At 40.8% G+C, this 14,993-nt stretch overlaps 1 protein-coding gene across 6 annotated transcripts in view; it reads right to left on the reverse strand.

The window, feature by feature from the left end:
- The window catches only part of MAP7D2 (MAP7 domain containing 2), a 144,611-nt gene that overhangs the window by 55,150 nt on the left and 74,468 nt on the right, over window positions 1–14,993 (reverse strand). For all 6 annotated transcript variants that reach the window (XM_039531905.1, XM_039531881.1, XM_039531876.1 and 3 more), the window contains exons 2-3: window positions 10,711–10,788; window positions 7,977–8,140 (exon numbers count right to left, since the gene is read on the reverse strand). In XM_039531905.1, the coding sequence (XP_039387839.1) occupies window positions 7,977–8,140; window positions 10,711–10,788 (242 nt within the window). The remainder of the gene's footprint in view (window positions 1–7,976; window positions 8,141–10,710; window positions 10,789–14,993) is intronic.

Raw genomic sequence — 14,993 nt, forward strand, 5'->3', positions numbered from 1 at the left:
CAGCTTCCCATCTGGAATCTGTAATAGCTATTGTGAAGGTAACTGCTGTACTACTGATATGTTGAGCCATCAAAAACAATCGTATAGTATTCCATGAACTTCACATGAAGGTTAAATCAAGAATAAGCAAACTATGAAAACCTGAAAAGAGCCACCTACTGTTCATACAAAAAAAATATAACATTTATTTCTGCTTTCCAAAAACCCTTATAGCCATCAACCCATGTTTCTTCAGTCTAAAAAAAAGAACCATTTGGACCACACAAAATTACCTCTTTTTAAAAAAGCATTAGCACTGAGAACGCAAGTAAGTTGATCATGAACTTCCCTTTCATCTATACAAAATATAATACACACAAAAGGCAAAAGAATCCAATTTCTTTTCTCATTCAAACTGGAGGTTATTTTACAAATATCATGGGTATAAACAAAAAGGAATTTGTTAAAAGGACAGCTTTAAAAAGTCATGCTCCAGTCTGAAATTTTTGTACCTACTGTTACAAACAACTAGCTAACTAATTCTGTTCTTCTATAGTAAACAAAATGAAAAAAGGATTTAAAAAAAATCAAAACCGTGTATATAGTTAGTTGCACTATTTCTAAATACCACCACCCAGTCACTTTCAACTTTTATTTGTGTGGGTCTTTTGCACAGCAATGAGGGAAAGATTTTTTTTTCTTTTAAAGGGAAAAAATGTGCATTGTAAAAAAATCACAAAAATTTTGATGCTGGCCTTCACCAATCCTTCTAACTGCCCTTCTGCACACAACCCTTTACCAAACTATCCTTGTTTAATACAACCAATTTGTACTCCAGACATTCGTACTGATAGGGAAAAATATCTGGTGAACAGGTGTGCAGAAGGGCACAGGAAGGGCAGAGTTAAGGTTGCAGTGCATGGTCTGTGGTATATGATAGTTATAGCAATGATAATGGGCATGTTTGCAGTTGGAGGAGAAGAGGGTATGAACTGATCAGTTGCTTAACTTTATTTCCTTACTTTTGTGAGTTTGTTTCAGGTAAGTTGCATGTGTAATAATTTAACTGCTTGACAATAACTTTTTGTGTGTGTTTATATATTGGATTAAGTTACACACAAATGAATTACAACGCTTATTATCAAAAAGTAATTAACTGGAGTCCCCAAACATTCATGAATATTTCCAATCTATTTTTTTTAAACACATACCCTTCCCAAATGTAAATTTCAAAAGTATGAAATTTACCCCATAATGAATATTTAACTGACAGAAATCCTTCCAATGATGCAGAATGATTTTTACAACAGCTATTACCAAGATGTCTTGAAGCTGGGAGCTGGGTTTTGTGTATGTACCTATTTTGCAGTACTTGTTTTTTTAAACCTGAATACAGTGGTAGATTCAATGTTAATTTTGTCTTTTTTAAAAATATAATCTGACATTTTAATCCCAAAATGATGTATGAATGGGCAGTGTAGAAAAATATGAGAAAGAGCACCAAATATGCTTGACACAGTCAATCCAAGTTAGAATGTAATCCAACGTCAGACATTTTGACAGGTGTTCACATTCCTTTATTAACAAAAATGTGAGAGGAGCAGAAGATATTACATCTAAAAATAGATACATTTAGAATATGTTAAAAGACCTACTAAAGCACTCCAATCTCAGAAGTGCTTTGGGGTAGGAGTGGAGACAGACCTGCATTATAGTAAAGTATGAGGAACAAACTTCCCAAAACCACTGGCTATACACTAATAAAAACCGCACTTTAAACTTTTCTGGACAAGAGAGTGCATTCTTCCTTGAAATGACAGAGGTTTTTAATCCAATGCTATTGGACAATTTTAAAATAAATATGGAGATAAAAATGGTGCCATCTGGAACCTCTAGGAAAAAAGGAATAGCTAATAAGGAGAGGGTTATGTTAAAGTAAAAATTCAGTTTCTACTTGTCACATTCACACAGTTCTTATCTGAGGAAATGCTCCTAAATAATGATAAAAAGTGGAAACACACCCACTTTCACTCCATTCTGCAATGTGGCTAATCATCACCTCAGAGAGGGCCTTGCTGTAGCCACTCCACTTTTACTATCGATTCCCTTAAAAATACACAAACCACCCTATCTGCCTTTGCACAGGGAACAAGGAAGAAGAGAAATCAGAATATGTGGTACTTTCACCATCTACTCATCTTCAAAAGTACATGTAAGTACAAAATAGCTGAGCAAAGGATTCTCAGCTCTATGAAAGGAATAAGCCTAATACAGATTGTGGAGAGCCATTCTTCTTTAAAAACAAAATAAAAATAAAAATAAAGTTCTACAGATTCAACAACAACAAATATTTTCTGCCCAGATTCTCATGGCTTATTCCATCACAGTATGCAGCACTCTTCCCAGTATATTTTCTGAAGATGTTTTGTGTGTGTGTGTGCGCGTGCGCGCACACATTTACAAGTGGCATGCATGTGGAACCACTTCTCTCTTTGAACATCATGAGAGGATGGTTACAGAAAGGTCTGTGATGGTGCAGACACTTAACAAAACACAAAAACTCACATAACACAAGAACCAAGGGTCACCCATTTAAATTAACAGACAGCAGGTTTAAAACAAACATAAGGAAGTACTTCACACAATGCACAGTCACCCTGTGGATCTCATTGCCAGGGCATGTTCTGAAGAATGAAAGTATAACTGGGCTCAGAAAAGAATTAGATAAGTTCATGGAGGATATGTCCAACTATGGCTATTAGATGGTCAGGGATGTAACCCTATGCTCTGAGTGTCCCTAAGCCTCTGACTGCCAGGTGCTGGAACTGGACAGAGGATGGATCACTGCTAAATGCCCTTTTCTGTTAATTCCCTCTGAAGCATCTGGCACTGGCCACCATCAGAAGACAAGTTACTGGGCTAGATGGACCATTGGTCTGACCCAGTATAGCCATTCTTATGTTCTTATACTTGCCTGTTTTGTTTTTTTTTCAGATGGATCACTGATATGCATTTCCAGCTGTGTCCAATTAGTTTAACACATCTTTGGGGAAAGTATTGTTATGCCAATGAAGTAATTTCATAAGGAGATAGAGGTCTGTTGCTGCTCATTATAAAGGTAAAACAGGAGTAATTCTTAAGATGAGTCATATGACACATTGGCAGGCAAGCAGGATGGCTGCCCTGGATTCCAACTTCCAGAGGGTGCCAGACTGCTGTGCCACTCAGTTTTGTTTACTTTTTGCTCCGCTGATTAGCTAGCCAAATGTTCTGTATTTTTTTGTTCTGCCACTCAGGCGGGGCAGGAGTGAACCAAAAACATTTTCCGCTCGGGCCGACAAAACAACTATAGTATAAGACCATAATTTTTTTTTTAAATGAAGCAAATCATTTCCACGGACAGTAAAGCACACAGAGAACCAGATCATAGAAACAAGATGTCACAGTTAAAGTAGGAGAGACCAGATTTTGTTTTCTCTTTTAAAGTTAAAGTTGGGGCAAAATGTACATAGACTGAAAGAAGAGAAATGGGAGTAAATCATTTTGATACAAGATGATATTTTCTCTCTTTTGCAAAGGTGTTTTGGTCATAGGGAAGGTTATCAAGGCTCTCTAGAAGTCAACTATTCTAGCAAAGTCATCATCTTCCCATGACATCTTTTTTCATCCCCTCTGTCTTTTCAAAAAACTTTTAATTCTTAATCTTAAGATGCAGTAGCAGTGCTAGTGTATACTAAGGCCCAAGCTGTCAAACCTTTACTCACGTGTGAACACATAATAATAGTAAGAGGAACCTTACTGTGATTAACAGCAGCATGATAATAGCAGTGAACTTAAGTGTTAAAGTGAAATCCTGGAAGTGCAGGACAAGCTTGTGGCCATTTGTTTTCAGCAGAATTGGAACTTTCACACTGTATTTTAAGTCTCTATCCCTTTATGGTTTGTTAAAACCTTCCTCATAGGGCGGAACTGCAGTGGTCCACTGCAAAGGTTCTTCCGAGAAGTGAATATACCCCATTTTATTGTGATGGAGTGCTAACTCTGAAACTTTTTGATTGTTGCCATTATGCAAGTCCCTATTTTAAGGGACTCTGGTTTCCAGTTTCTGTTTTTACTCATTTCTATGTTCATCTTTTTGATACTTGAGTGCACTGACACTGCATAAAATATTATTTTATAGGTTTGCCTGAATTGTTACTACATAATTTATCAGAAATCTGTTGCTTCTTTAGCAATGAAAAAAACACAAATCAAATTAAGAGTTTTAAAGCAGTCTCCTTTCATGCTTGTCTCCTATGTCGCCGGCCTGTCCATAAGTGCACAGATACACACATGTACACACTGCATTTAGAGAGCTACATCAGAAATTAGGCCACTGTCCACCACAACAGAAAAACAAACTGAGTACTAATTGACCCTGGCAGAGAGCGTGCATATGCAAGTGCACACACAAGCCTTTTAGAATACTTTATCCCTTTTATTCTAAAGATTGGTATTTTCAGTTGGCCTAGATTATTTACATATGTTCCATTGAGACTTTCTGGTTTTGTTTTGGGATATGCTAGGAAAAGGTAATATGTATTTATATGTATAAAATCCTCTATCTTTCAGTGGACAATGTAAAGAGGAAATGAAAAAAGAACCTTGCATTTTCTGACTCTTCCCTCTCGTCCTGGCTATTTTTAAAAAAATGACTCTTGGAATGCTACATTAACTCATGCATTATTGAAAGCCCTAGTTATTTCAGCAGAAACATCCAGCTAACATTTGGGTTTTGACTGAAATTACGAGATAGAGAAACCCACGCTTCCCAGCTAGTCTCTCTCTATGGAGGAGCAAGATGCATGTGGGATGGGTAGGATAAGTAGAAAACTTATGTGGATAGCAGTAAACTACAAGGAAGCTTGTGGAAAGATCATTCTGCAGCTAACACTGCATGGCTGCGACTGTGTTGCATGGGTCAGTAAAGACTGTGGTTCAGATTTTCAAGGTCAACTAGGTGATGTAGACACACAACACTGATTAATTTTATGGTGAGCTGTGTATCTAAAAATCCAGCAAACAGGCTATGAAAATCTTTGCCTGTATTCTGCTGATTGAGTGAATGGCTGCAAAAATATTTTTGAAGTGCTTAAAAATATTACATTTCAGTGGGAAGCAAAGGGACATGTCTGCAGCTGCCAGAGGAATGGAACAACAGGTGACTTTTCTTGCAGGTGGCAGGGGATCAGGGAGGAAAGGAGGCATTTGTCTGCCTCTGAAAGATTTACATAGGAAGGTTTGGGAAAGGGCATTCCATTGCTTTCCAGATTTCCAAGAAATGCTCAAAAATATGTATGAATTATCCTAAAGGGCAAATGGATCAAGCAGGTTCAAGATTAAATTAAATCAGTGGCACAGAGATTTAGGAAAAGAAATGTTCCAGTGGTTTGCAGAGCCATGTTCACCTGAACACAAAGAGAGCAAACCTCCACAAAGAAAATTTACTGAAGTTCTATAAATGTCTGAGAACAAGTGACATACACCGCTACCTCGATATAATGCCACCCGATATAACACGAATTTGGATATAATGTGGTAAAGCAGTGCTCCGGGGGGGGGCAGGGCTACGCACTCCGGTGGATCAAAACAAGTTCAATATAACATGGTTTCACCTATAACACGGTAAGATTTTTTTGGCTCCCAAGGACAGCGTTATATCAAGGTAGAGGTGTATATCCAGAGTTATGTAAGAAAGCTTCTATTTGTGCTATTTTCTTTGGAAGTATTTGTATTTATAAACAGACTTTCTACTATGAAACTGAATATATCAAAACACTGCAGTGACCAAACATAGGCCTGGTCTACAGTACAGAGTTAGGTTGACGTAAGGCAACTTATGTCGACCCAATTATGTCAGTACACACTACAGTTTTGTCACACTGACATAAGTGCCTTACTACACCGACATCATAACTTCATCGCCACAGGAGGCGTAGGGCTTATGTCAGTGTAGTTATGGCGATGCAATGTCTGTGCAGACCCTGCTTTAATTGCACTGGCTGTTGACTGTCTTGTAAATTTCAGCCCTGAAATTGACAAGAAAGCCAGGCAACTAAAGCCCAGTTGCCCCGGGCTTCCTGCCGGACTACACCTTCCAGGCTCCCCACTGGGCTGTTCATGTCCGCCCGTCTCCCCACTCAGGGAGGCGAGAAGCCTGGGCAGCTGCCCCCACTCTCAGTGGTGAATGGAGAGGCGAGAAGCACAGGCGGCTGGCACCCATTCCCGGAAGGCAATGGGAAGGTGAGCGGAGCTGAGAGCCCTGGCTCTCAACCCCTCCCACAGCTCCTCTTCCACCACTGGAAGTGCTCCTGGTGAGGATGAGCACCACTGACAGAAGGAGGGTAGTGTGGATATCAGCCACTGCAGTAATTATTGTGGTGGCTGTAAGTCGACTTCACAAATTTTGACTTAAGTCTGTAGTTTAGACATGCCCACAGGAATGGGATTAGATCCAAGTTCCATCTCATCTAGTATCCAGTCTCTGGAAGCGGCCAGACTCCAGTCTGCCCTGCATAATGTGTGGCGCCACTTCAAGGATAAAGTAGGACATCAATACATAATATTCATATTACAATAATTATTCTTGGGGAAATTCTGTGTCACTGCGCATCCACAGACTTCATGTGCCATGAAGATTTTTTTTTCTCTGCAGAAAATACATTCTGCTGGAAAAGTCCTGCAGTTATGCCTTTCACCCACCAGTGGCTGCCGTGGCACCAGAACAAAGAGCAGCTGCTCCCGGGTGGCAGCTGCTCCCGGGTGGCAGCATCCCCAGCCGCAGAAAGGGAAGAAAAGAAGCTGCTTTCCTCACAGCACCCTGCTCACCTCACACCACCCTGCCCTCGGGGCCAGGTCAGGAGGCATGGGATATGGGGGGAGGGATAGCGTGGGGCACATAGGGCTGCTGGGGGGGGGGGTCACAGACTGGGGTTCAGAAGGGCTAGTTGAGAGGGATAGACTGGGGCAGGGGCTGAATGGAAGTGGGGGTACAGGGACACATGGGGACAGGGGCAGATGTACATAACAGAATGAGAGAGGCTAGAGGTCAGCCAGGGTCTGCAAGTGGAAGCTCCCTAACAATCCCATACAATAAATGTTCCATACTTCTCCCACCCACACCCAACAACCCACCAAGTTCACACCCAGGCTCCTTCCCAGCAATTACTTCTCTCTGCCTAAGGTCCTCCATTACCCAAGACTCCCCAAAACCTTTGCATGGCTTCTGAGGGGAGTGGGAAATATGGTTCTATATTGTAATTTAAATGAATTATTACTCAGAGTTCTGTATTAATGTGCCTAGTAACTAATCTATTTGTTAAAAAATATTTCCTGAATCTTTTTTGTTATCTGTATTGTTACAGACATATTTGCTGACAGGTATTTTGAAATAAATTACCAAAGTAATTGAAACTGGTGTGATTATACTGTGTTATTTTGACAAAATATGCAGAATTTTAAAGAATTTTAAAATAGTGTGTGCAGAATTTAAATTTTTTGGCACAGAAATCCCCCAGGAGTAATATATGCACAATTTGCAGATGAGTTGTTTACTAATCCCCCCCCCCAAAAATAACAACAACAACAAAAAAAAAACAGGAGATATTAATGGTGTCATAAATGATCAAGTTTCAGAGATGCAGTACAATTTCCCCACAGGTATTCCCTCCCCTGCAGGCCACAGAGCATTTTGTCTCTGTGCAGTTTGCGAAGTCCTGTATACCATTCAAAGTGCTCAATAAAACATACACAACACACACAGATACATATAAAAACAAACTTTGTGCAGCTCTCTGAAATCCTATGTAAAAGTTTAGGCACATGGTCCTTACTGCCACAAAGGTTGAGCCCCAGTGCCATAATCATTGGATAGCTCACGGCAAAGCATAACCATCCCTACACAACAGTCACACTACCTGTGATGGCTGTACTATATATGCCATAGCAGTATACCTCACCTCTTCTTCTCTGAGCTTCTGTTTCCTCTTCTCTTCAACGGCTGCTCTCTTTTGCTCCTCTCTCTGTCTCTGTTCCTCCAGTTTTCTCCATCGTTCTTCAATTTGCTTTTCATACTGAAGTTTTGCTCTTCTCTCCTTCTCCAAAATCTGCCGCTCTCTGGCAGCTTAAATAAATAAAAATACTCACTTAACTTGATTTGATTTTTCCCCATCTATAAAGTCATTTACCAGTATGACAAAATGGGAAGCAAAGAGCAAAAGTATACCAAATGCAAATATACAGGACACATTGGTAAAACAAAATCAACAGCACAATGCATAAAAATACACTATGCAGGTAAAAGAAAAAAGAAAAAAAAAGCAATAATCTAATTAGTATAATAAGTAATGAGGAGACCCTTTTTTTTTTTTTTTTGCAAACTGGCAGATGCTCCTTTTCTTCCATAAACAACATAATCCGACTAACAAGCGATCTGTATCTGTGTACATTACGAGTTGCTTCATAGCTTTATGGCTAAATTCTTTCCCTGCACAAACATGCCTCCTGTGGCTTTTAAAGGGAGTCGCATGTAGATGAAGAGGGCCAAATGTGGGTTTTAGAACTACAAAGGCTGATTGTTCCATTTTCTCTTCTTTGGTGGGATCTTCTTTAAAGAAAGAATTTAAATAGCTGCAAAACCCTCCTGTTCCGGCTCCTTCTCTAGTTTCTTGGCCCCAGTAATCTCAGCTCCCCCCCTGCACCCTTATCTGATATGTCTCCCCTCCTTTCCCCGCCCCATTGGTTCTCATTCCCAATCTCCCTACCCACTAGTCCCAGTCTCCACACTTGGCTCCTCAATCTGCCCATCCCCTCCCCATTTACCTCTCCAGATCCCATTCCCAGTCTCATCTGGCTCTTGCTCCCAGTCTCCTCTCTCACCCCTGTCAGCCCATAGTTGTAGTCTCCCCTCCCCTCACAGACTCCTTATTCCAATCTACTTCCCCCTTCCTGCCCCCCAATCCTGGTTCTCATTCTCTCTGCACTCAAATCAGGCCGCTTTCTCTCCCACACTGATCCCAGGCTTCAAGTGCCCATTGTAGAGAGAGTCTCCCTCTTCTTATTTCAGGTGCCCACATCTGGCAGTGGCACGGCCTCTAGCAGCCCAGTGCTACTATTGCAGAGAACGCCCTGTTGAGACCCAGGCTGCAGTTTGCTCAGTGCATACAGAATCTTTGGGGAATTCACCAACTAAAAACCTAAGATGTCTCTATTGAGCACATTCAAACTGCGATTCTTCAAAGGCTTAGAACTTGGCCAGATTCTGGCACCTTTTCACAAGGACAGGAAAGGGCACATCCATGACAATAGCCATGTCTACACTGCAATTAGACATGCCTGGCTGGCCCATGCCAGCTGACTTGGGCTAAGGGGCTCTAGCTAAGGGGCTTTTTAATTGCAGTGTAAATGTTCTGGCTCAGGCTGGGGCGCAGGCTTTTGGACCCTGCAAGGTGGGAGGGTCCCAGAGTTCAGGCTTCAGCCTGAGCTGGAACCTCTACATTGTAATTAAACAGTCCTTTTAGCTTGAGCCCCCAGTGAGCCTGAGTCAGCTGGCAAGGGTCAGCTGCGGGTGTCTAATTGCAGTATAAAAGTCACATAAAGGCCACACCCCTGCCAAATTTCAAGTCTCTACTCCAAAAAATGGGGGCACTGCAGCTTTTCAAAGGAAAGGTAGCCAGAGATTTTTGACATGAGCAAAACAACATTTTCTCTAGTCTCGTTCTTGGAAACAACTGAATCATTTTGGTGAAATCTTCCAAAAATACCTGTCATGGCAAATTTCAGTCCAAATGTTTAAAGTTTGGGAAAGTTATAAGCAACTGAAAGCAGGATGTCTTAATGGGAAGTGTTGGGCAACCTGCCCTGCCTATAATAATGAGGTAGAAAGAATTATTCAGAAATATTCTACACACATGTGTGCACACACTCAACATTTCCCATGAGGTTTAAGTATCAGAGGGGTAGCCGTGTTAGTCTGGTTCTGTAGAAGCAGCAAAGAATCCTGTGGCACCTTATAGACTAACAGATGTTTTGCAGCATGAGCTTTCGTGGGTGAATACCCACTTCTTCGGATGCAAGCAGTGGAAAGTTGTTTAAGTTGTTCTTTAAAGCATCAGAAACAACACCAATGAGTCTGAAAATAATTTTTGCCACCCATGACTAAAAATGAATTTGTAAACTTTAATTCATGTGACAGCAAGGCAAAGGAAATAACTAGTTTATGCCACTCTCACTAACTCCACTTTAATTTTAAAGTTGTTAACTCTCAGAGGCTAAAATCACAATGCCGCAGCCAATCAATCTTTCATTGTAAATATCGTTCAAGGCTTGACTTTTTGACAGAATCATATACATCAGCTTCCAAAAAGTCAGCATTTCACACATATATTCATGTCATAATATTCAATAGCACATTTATTGAAGATAACTGATGATTAATTGTAGAATGTGAAGTGCTGTACACTGAAATCAATTGAAAGAGTCCTAGAAGATTAGGTTCTCTGTTTGAAAGTGAATTAGATTCTGCTAAAATTCTTCAGCAATTTAAACCATTTCAAGATGACAGAAAAACAAAAGTAGACTGAAATATAACTTTTAAAATTCAGAAGAGGAACAACATGATTATTTTCTTTTCAATAATTTAAGCCCCACTAAAACTCACATATAGCTTTCAAAAAAATGAAGAGGTCAACTTACCTAGGTATTTTTCTCTTTCTTCTCTTCTTTCTTTTGCTAATCTTTGCCTTTCATCAGTTTTCAGAAATCCATCCACCACTAAAACCAGATGGGAAAAAAGGAATTTTAAATGATAAAAGTCAAGAAGAGTCCAAAAGAGCCAAAGAACTAGTGCATTTCTTTTTTTAAAAATTACACCATACTCTCATGGGTTATTGCATTGTATCAGGGATTTTTTTTTTTAAATAATTCCTTGCTATGTACTGTGGAATTCAAGGTAAAGTTAATCACTGTAAATACCCAAGCCTGCATCCTTTACACTGCAGAAAAGTGAAAGATCAGGCTTTTGTAGGCGGTGGTTTTTTAAAACCTTTGTGAAGGCAAAGTTACAATAAAACATTAATACACTACCCGTTGTACATCACTTGTTCAGGATAAGGTTAATATTCAAAGAACCTGGCTACAAATTCTGACTTGCTGGTTGGGAATCCTTTCTCTGCTGATTACACTAGGAAGGGTCACCAAATTTCTAAATACCTATCCTTTTTTTGGCGCTTCTCTTCTGTGCGTACTTTTAGTTTACTTTAAAAATACCCAAACGTTTTTATTGCTAAATATTCAATATCATTAACAAGCTTGTTTTCAAATCCTTGGCTAGGGTTGGGGTATTTCAGTATAACAATAAGGCACAATAAGTTGCCATTCCTCACAAGACACACGTGATCGTATGTGAGACTTTCAATGTTTTAGTAATGTTGTGGACATTAAAGGGAGCCAGCATCAAAGACAGTTATACTAGAAGGCAAAAAAAGCTGTTACGTGATCCTGTGGTCTCCTTATTAGCAGGTTAAGCACAGCCATACCAAATCCCTGGAATAACATTTGCACAACAGAACCATATGCAATTATTACTGCAGGAGGCTACAGAGGCAGCTCCCTTCCTGCAACTGGTACAAACAATTTCTCTCCCCACCTCTGAAACATGCCCCCTCTAACCCCTCAGTCAGGAAACACACTTTTCATCTTCCTCTCAGTTGGCTTCTGAACTTTCCATCTGTAAGAAGCCACATCCTTTAGAAAAACGAACAAGAGTACTTGTGGCACCTTAGAGACTAACAAATTTATTTGAGCATAAGCTTTCGTGGGCTACAGCCCACTTCTTACGCTCAAATAAATTTATTAGTATCTAAGGTGCCACAAGTACTCCTGTTCATAGAATCATAGAATTCAAGATCAGAAGGGACCATTATGATCATCTAGTCTGACCTCCTGCAAGATGCAGGCCACACCGCGATCCATCCACCTTCCTCCTTTGACCCCCCCCCCCCATGCTGCGGCGGAAGGCGAAACACCTCCAGGGCCACTGCCAATCTACCCTGGAGGAAAATTCCTTCCCGACCCCAAATATGGCGGTCAGCTGAACCCCGAGCATGCGGGCAAGACTCTCCAGCCATACCCTCTGGAAAAAGGTTAAGAATATCATATCATTGACCCATTGTACTATTTACCAGTGTGGCACTTAATTGACCTATTGACTAAGCCCATTATCCTATCATACCATCTCCTCCATAAACTTATCTAGCTTAATCTTAAAGTCATGGAGGTCCTTCGTCCCCACTGTTTCCCTCGGTAGGCTGTTCCAGTATTGCACTCCCCTGATGGTTAGAAACCTTCGTCTAATTTCAAGCCTAAATTTCCTGACTGACAATTTATATCCGTTTGTCCTCGTGTCCACATTAGCACTGAGCTGAAATAATTCCTCTCCTTCCCTGGTATTTATCCCTCTGATATATTTAAAGAGTGCAATCATATCTCCTCTTATCCTTCTTTTGGTTAAGGAAAACAAACTGAGCTCCTCAAGTCTCCTTTCATACGACAGGCCTTCCATTCCTCGGATCATTCTAGTGGCCCTTCTTTGTACCCGTTCCAGTTTGAATTCATCCTTCTTAAACATGGGAGACCAAAACTGCACACAATACTCCAAATGAGGTCTCACCAATGCCTTATATAACGGGACTAGCACCTCCTTATCCCTACTAGAAATACCTCGCCTAATGCATCCCAAGACCGCATTAGCTTTTAACGGCCACATCACATTGCCTACTCATAGTCATCCTACGATCAACCAGGACTCCTAGGTCCTTCTCCTCCTCGTTACTTTCAACACTGTGCGCCCCTAGCTTATAACTAAAATTCTTGTTAGTCATCCCTAAATGCATAACCTTACACTTCTCACTATTGAATTTCATCCTGTTACTAATACTCCAGTTTACAAGGTCATCCAAATCTCCCTGGAGGATATCGATCCTTTTCCGAATTGGCAATACCTCCCAACTTGGTGTCATCCGCAAACTTTATCAGCCCACTCCTACTCTTGGTTCCCAGGTCAGCAATAAATAGATTGAATAAAATCGGACCAAAAACCGAACCTTGAGGAACTCCACTGGTAACCTCCAACCCGACAGTTCCCCTTCAATACTACCCTCTGCAGTCTCCTTTAACCAGCTCCTTATCCACCTCTGGATTTTCATTTCGATCCCCATCTTTTCCAATTTAACCAGTAATTCCTCTGCGGCAACCGTATCAAACGCCTTACTGAAATCCAGATATATTAGATCCACGCTTTTCCCTTGTCTAAAAATCTGTTACTTTCTCAAAGAAGGAGATCAGGTTGGTTTGCAACGATCTACCTTCGTAAATCCATGCTGTAATCTCAGTTGCCATCGGCCTCATGCTCCGTAACCACTCTCTCTTTTAAAATTTTTTCCATGATTTTCCATACTACAGATGTTAAACTAACAGGCCTGTAGTTACCCGGGTCACTTTTTTTCCCCTTCTTGAATATAGGAACTACATTAGCTAATCTCCAACGGGTAATCCCCGAATTTAGAGATTTATTAAAAATCATCGCTAAACGGGCTAGCAATATCCTCGCCAATTCCCTTAATATTCTAGGATGAAGATTATCCGACCCGATTTTTACTCGTTAAGCTGTTCAAGTTTGGCTTCTACCTCAGATACCGTAATGTCTACCCCCATATCTTCATTCCCATCAGTCCCTCTATCACTAGTCCTTAGCCCTTCATTAGCCTCATTAAAGACCGAGGCAAAATATTCGTTCAGATATTGTGCCATTCCAAGATTATCCTAATCTCCACTGCTTCAAAGTTTAAGCGGTCCCACTTCTTCCTTCTTGGTTTTCTTCCTATTTATATGGCTAAAAACCTTTTGCTATTGGTTTTAATCCCTTCGCTAGGTCCATCTCCACCATCGCTTTGCCTTTCTCACTGCTTCCCTACACCCTCTGACCTCAATAAGGTAGGTTTCTTTGCTGATCCGCTTTCTGTTTTTTATGACCCTCTAAGACGCTTGCTCATCCAGCTCGGTCTAAAACTGCTACCTACGAGCCGTTTTCCCTTTCTCGGGATACATGCCTCTGACAACTCCTGCAACTTCAACCTGAAGTAACCCCAGGCGTCATCTGCCTTTAGATCCCTAAATATGTTAGTCCAGTCCACTTCCCTAACTAGTCGCCTTAATTTAGTAAAGTTAGCCCTTTTGAAATCGTAAACCCTAGTCTCAGATGCAATATTGATTATCCTCTCATTTATTTTGATATGAATTAGCTCATGATCATTCGAGCCAAGGTTGTCCCCTACAACTATTTCCTCAACAAGGTCCTCGTTACTCACCAAAACCAGATCTAAAATGGCATCCCCCCTCGTCGGTTCAGCAACCACTTGATGAAGGAATTCATCAGCTATCACGTCTAGGAAAAGCTGAGCCCTATTATTATTACTAGCATTTGTTTCCCAATCTATATCCGGGAAGTTAAAGTCCCCCATGATCAAGCAGTTCCTATTAGTATTTACCTCCTTAAAAACATTAAAGAGCTCTCTATCTGTCTCCAAGCTAGATCCCGGTGGTCTATAGCACACCCCAATCACTATCCCGGGTGAGGCTCTGGTAGTTTTCTTCCCCAATGTGACCATTGCCCAGACAGACTCCGTATTATCCATTGCATTGCTAGTTATTTCATTACATTTCACCTCATTATTGATATTAAACAGCACATACCCTTCCATACCAAGTACTCAGTCATGGCTACTCCACCCCCATTGTTGTTATTATTCCACGATATCCGGTTTCAATTCTCAGACCAGGAGCTAAGCTTCTCGCATTGGTGAACAAACATCCTAATTTTTGCTGTTGGGCTCCTCTCACTCTTTTCACCCAACTCAGTAGGGACACAGTACTACCAGTATGACCTGTAGATCTAGTATCCGTCCCCCCCCTCTTTCTTA

The sequence above is a fragment of the Mauremys reevesii genome, linkage group 1 (assembly GCF_016161935.1).
Source record: "Mauremys reevesii isolate NIE-2019 linkage group 1, ASM1616193v1, whole genome shotgun sequence".
NCBI classification, from domain to species: domain Eukaryota; kingdom Metazoa; phylum Chordata; order Testudines; family Geoemydidae; genus Mauremys; species Mauremys reevesii.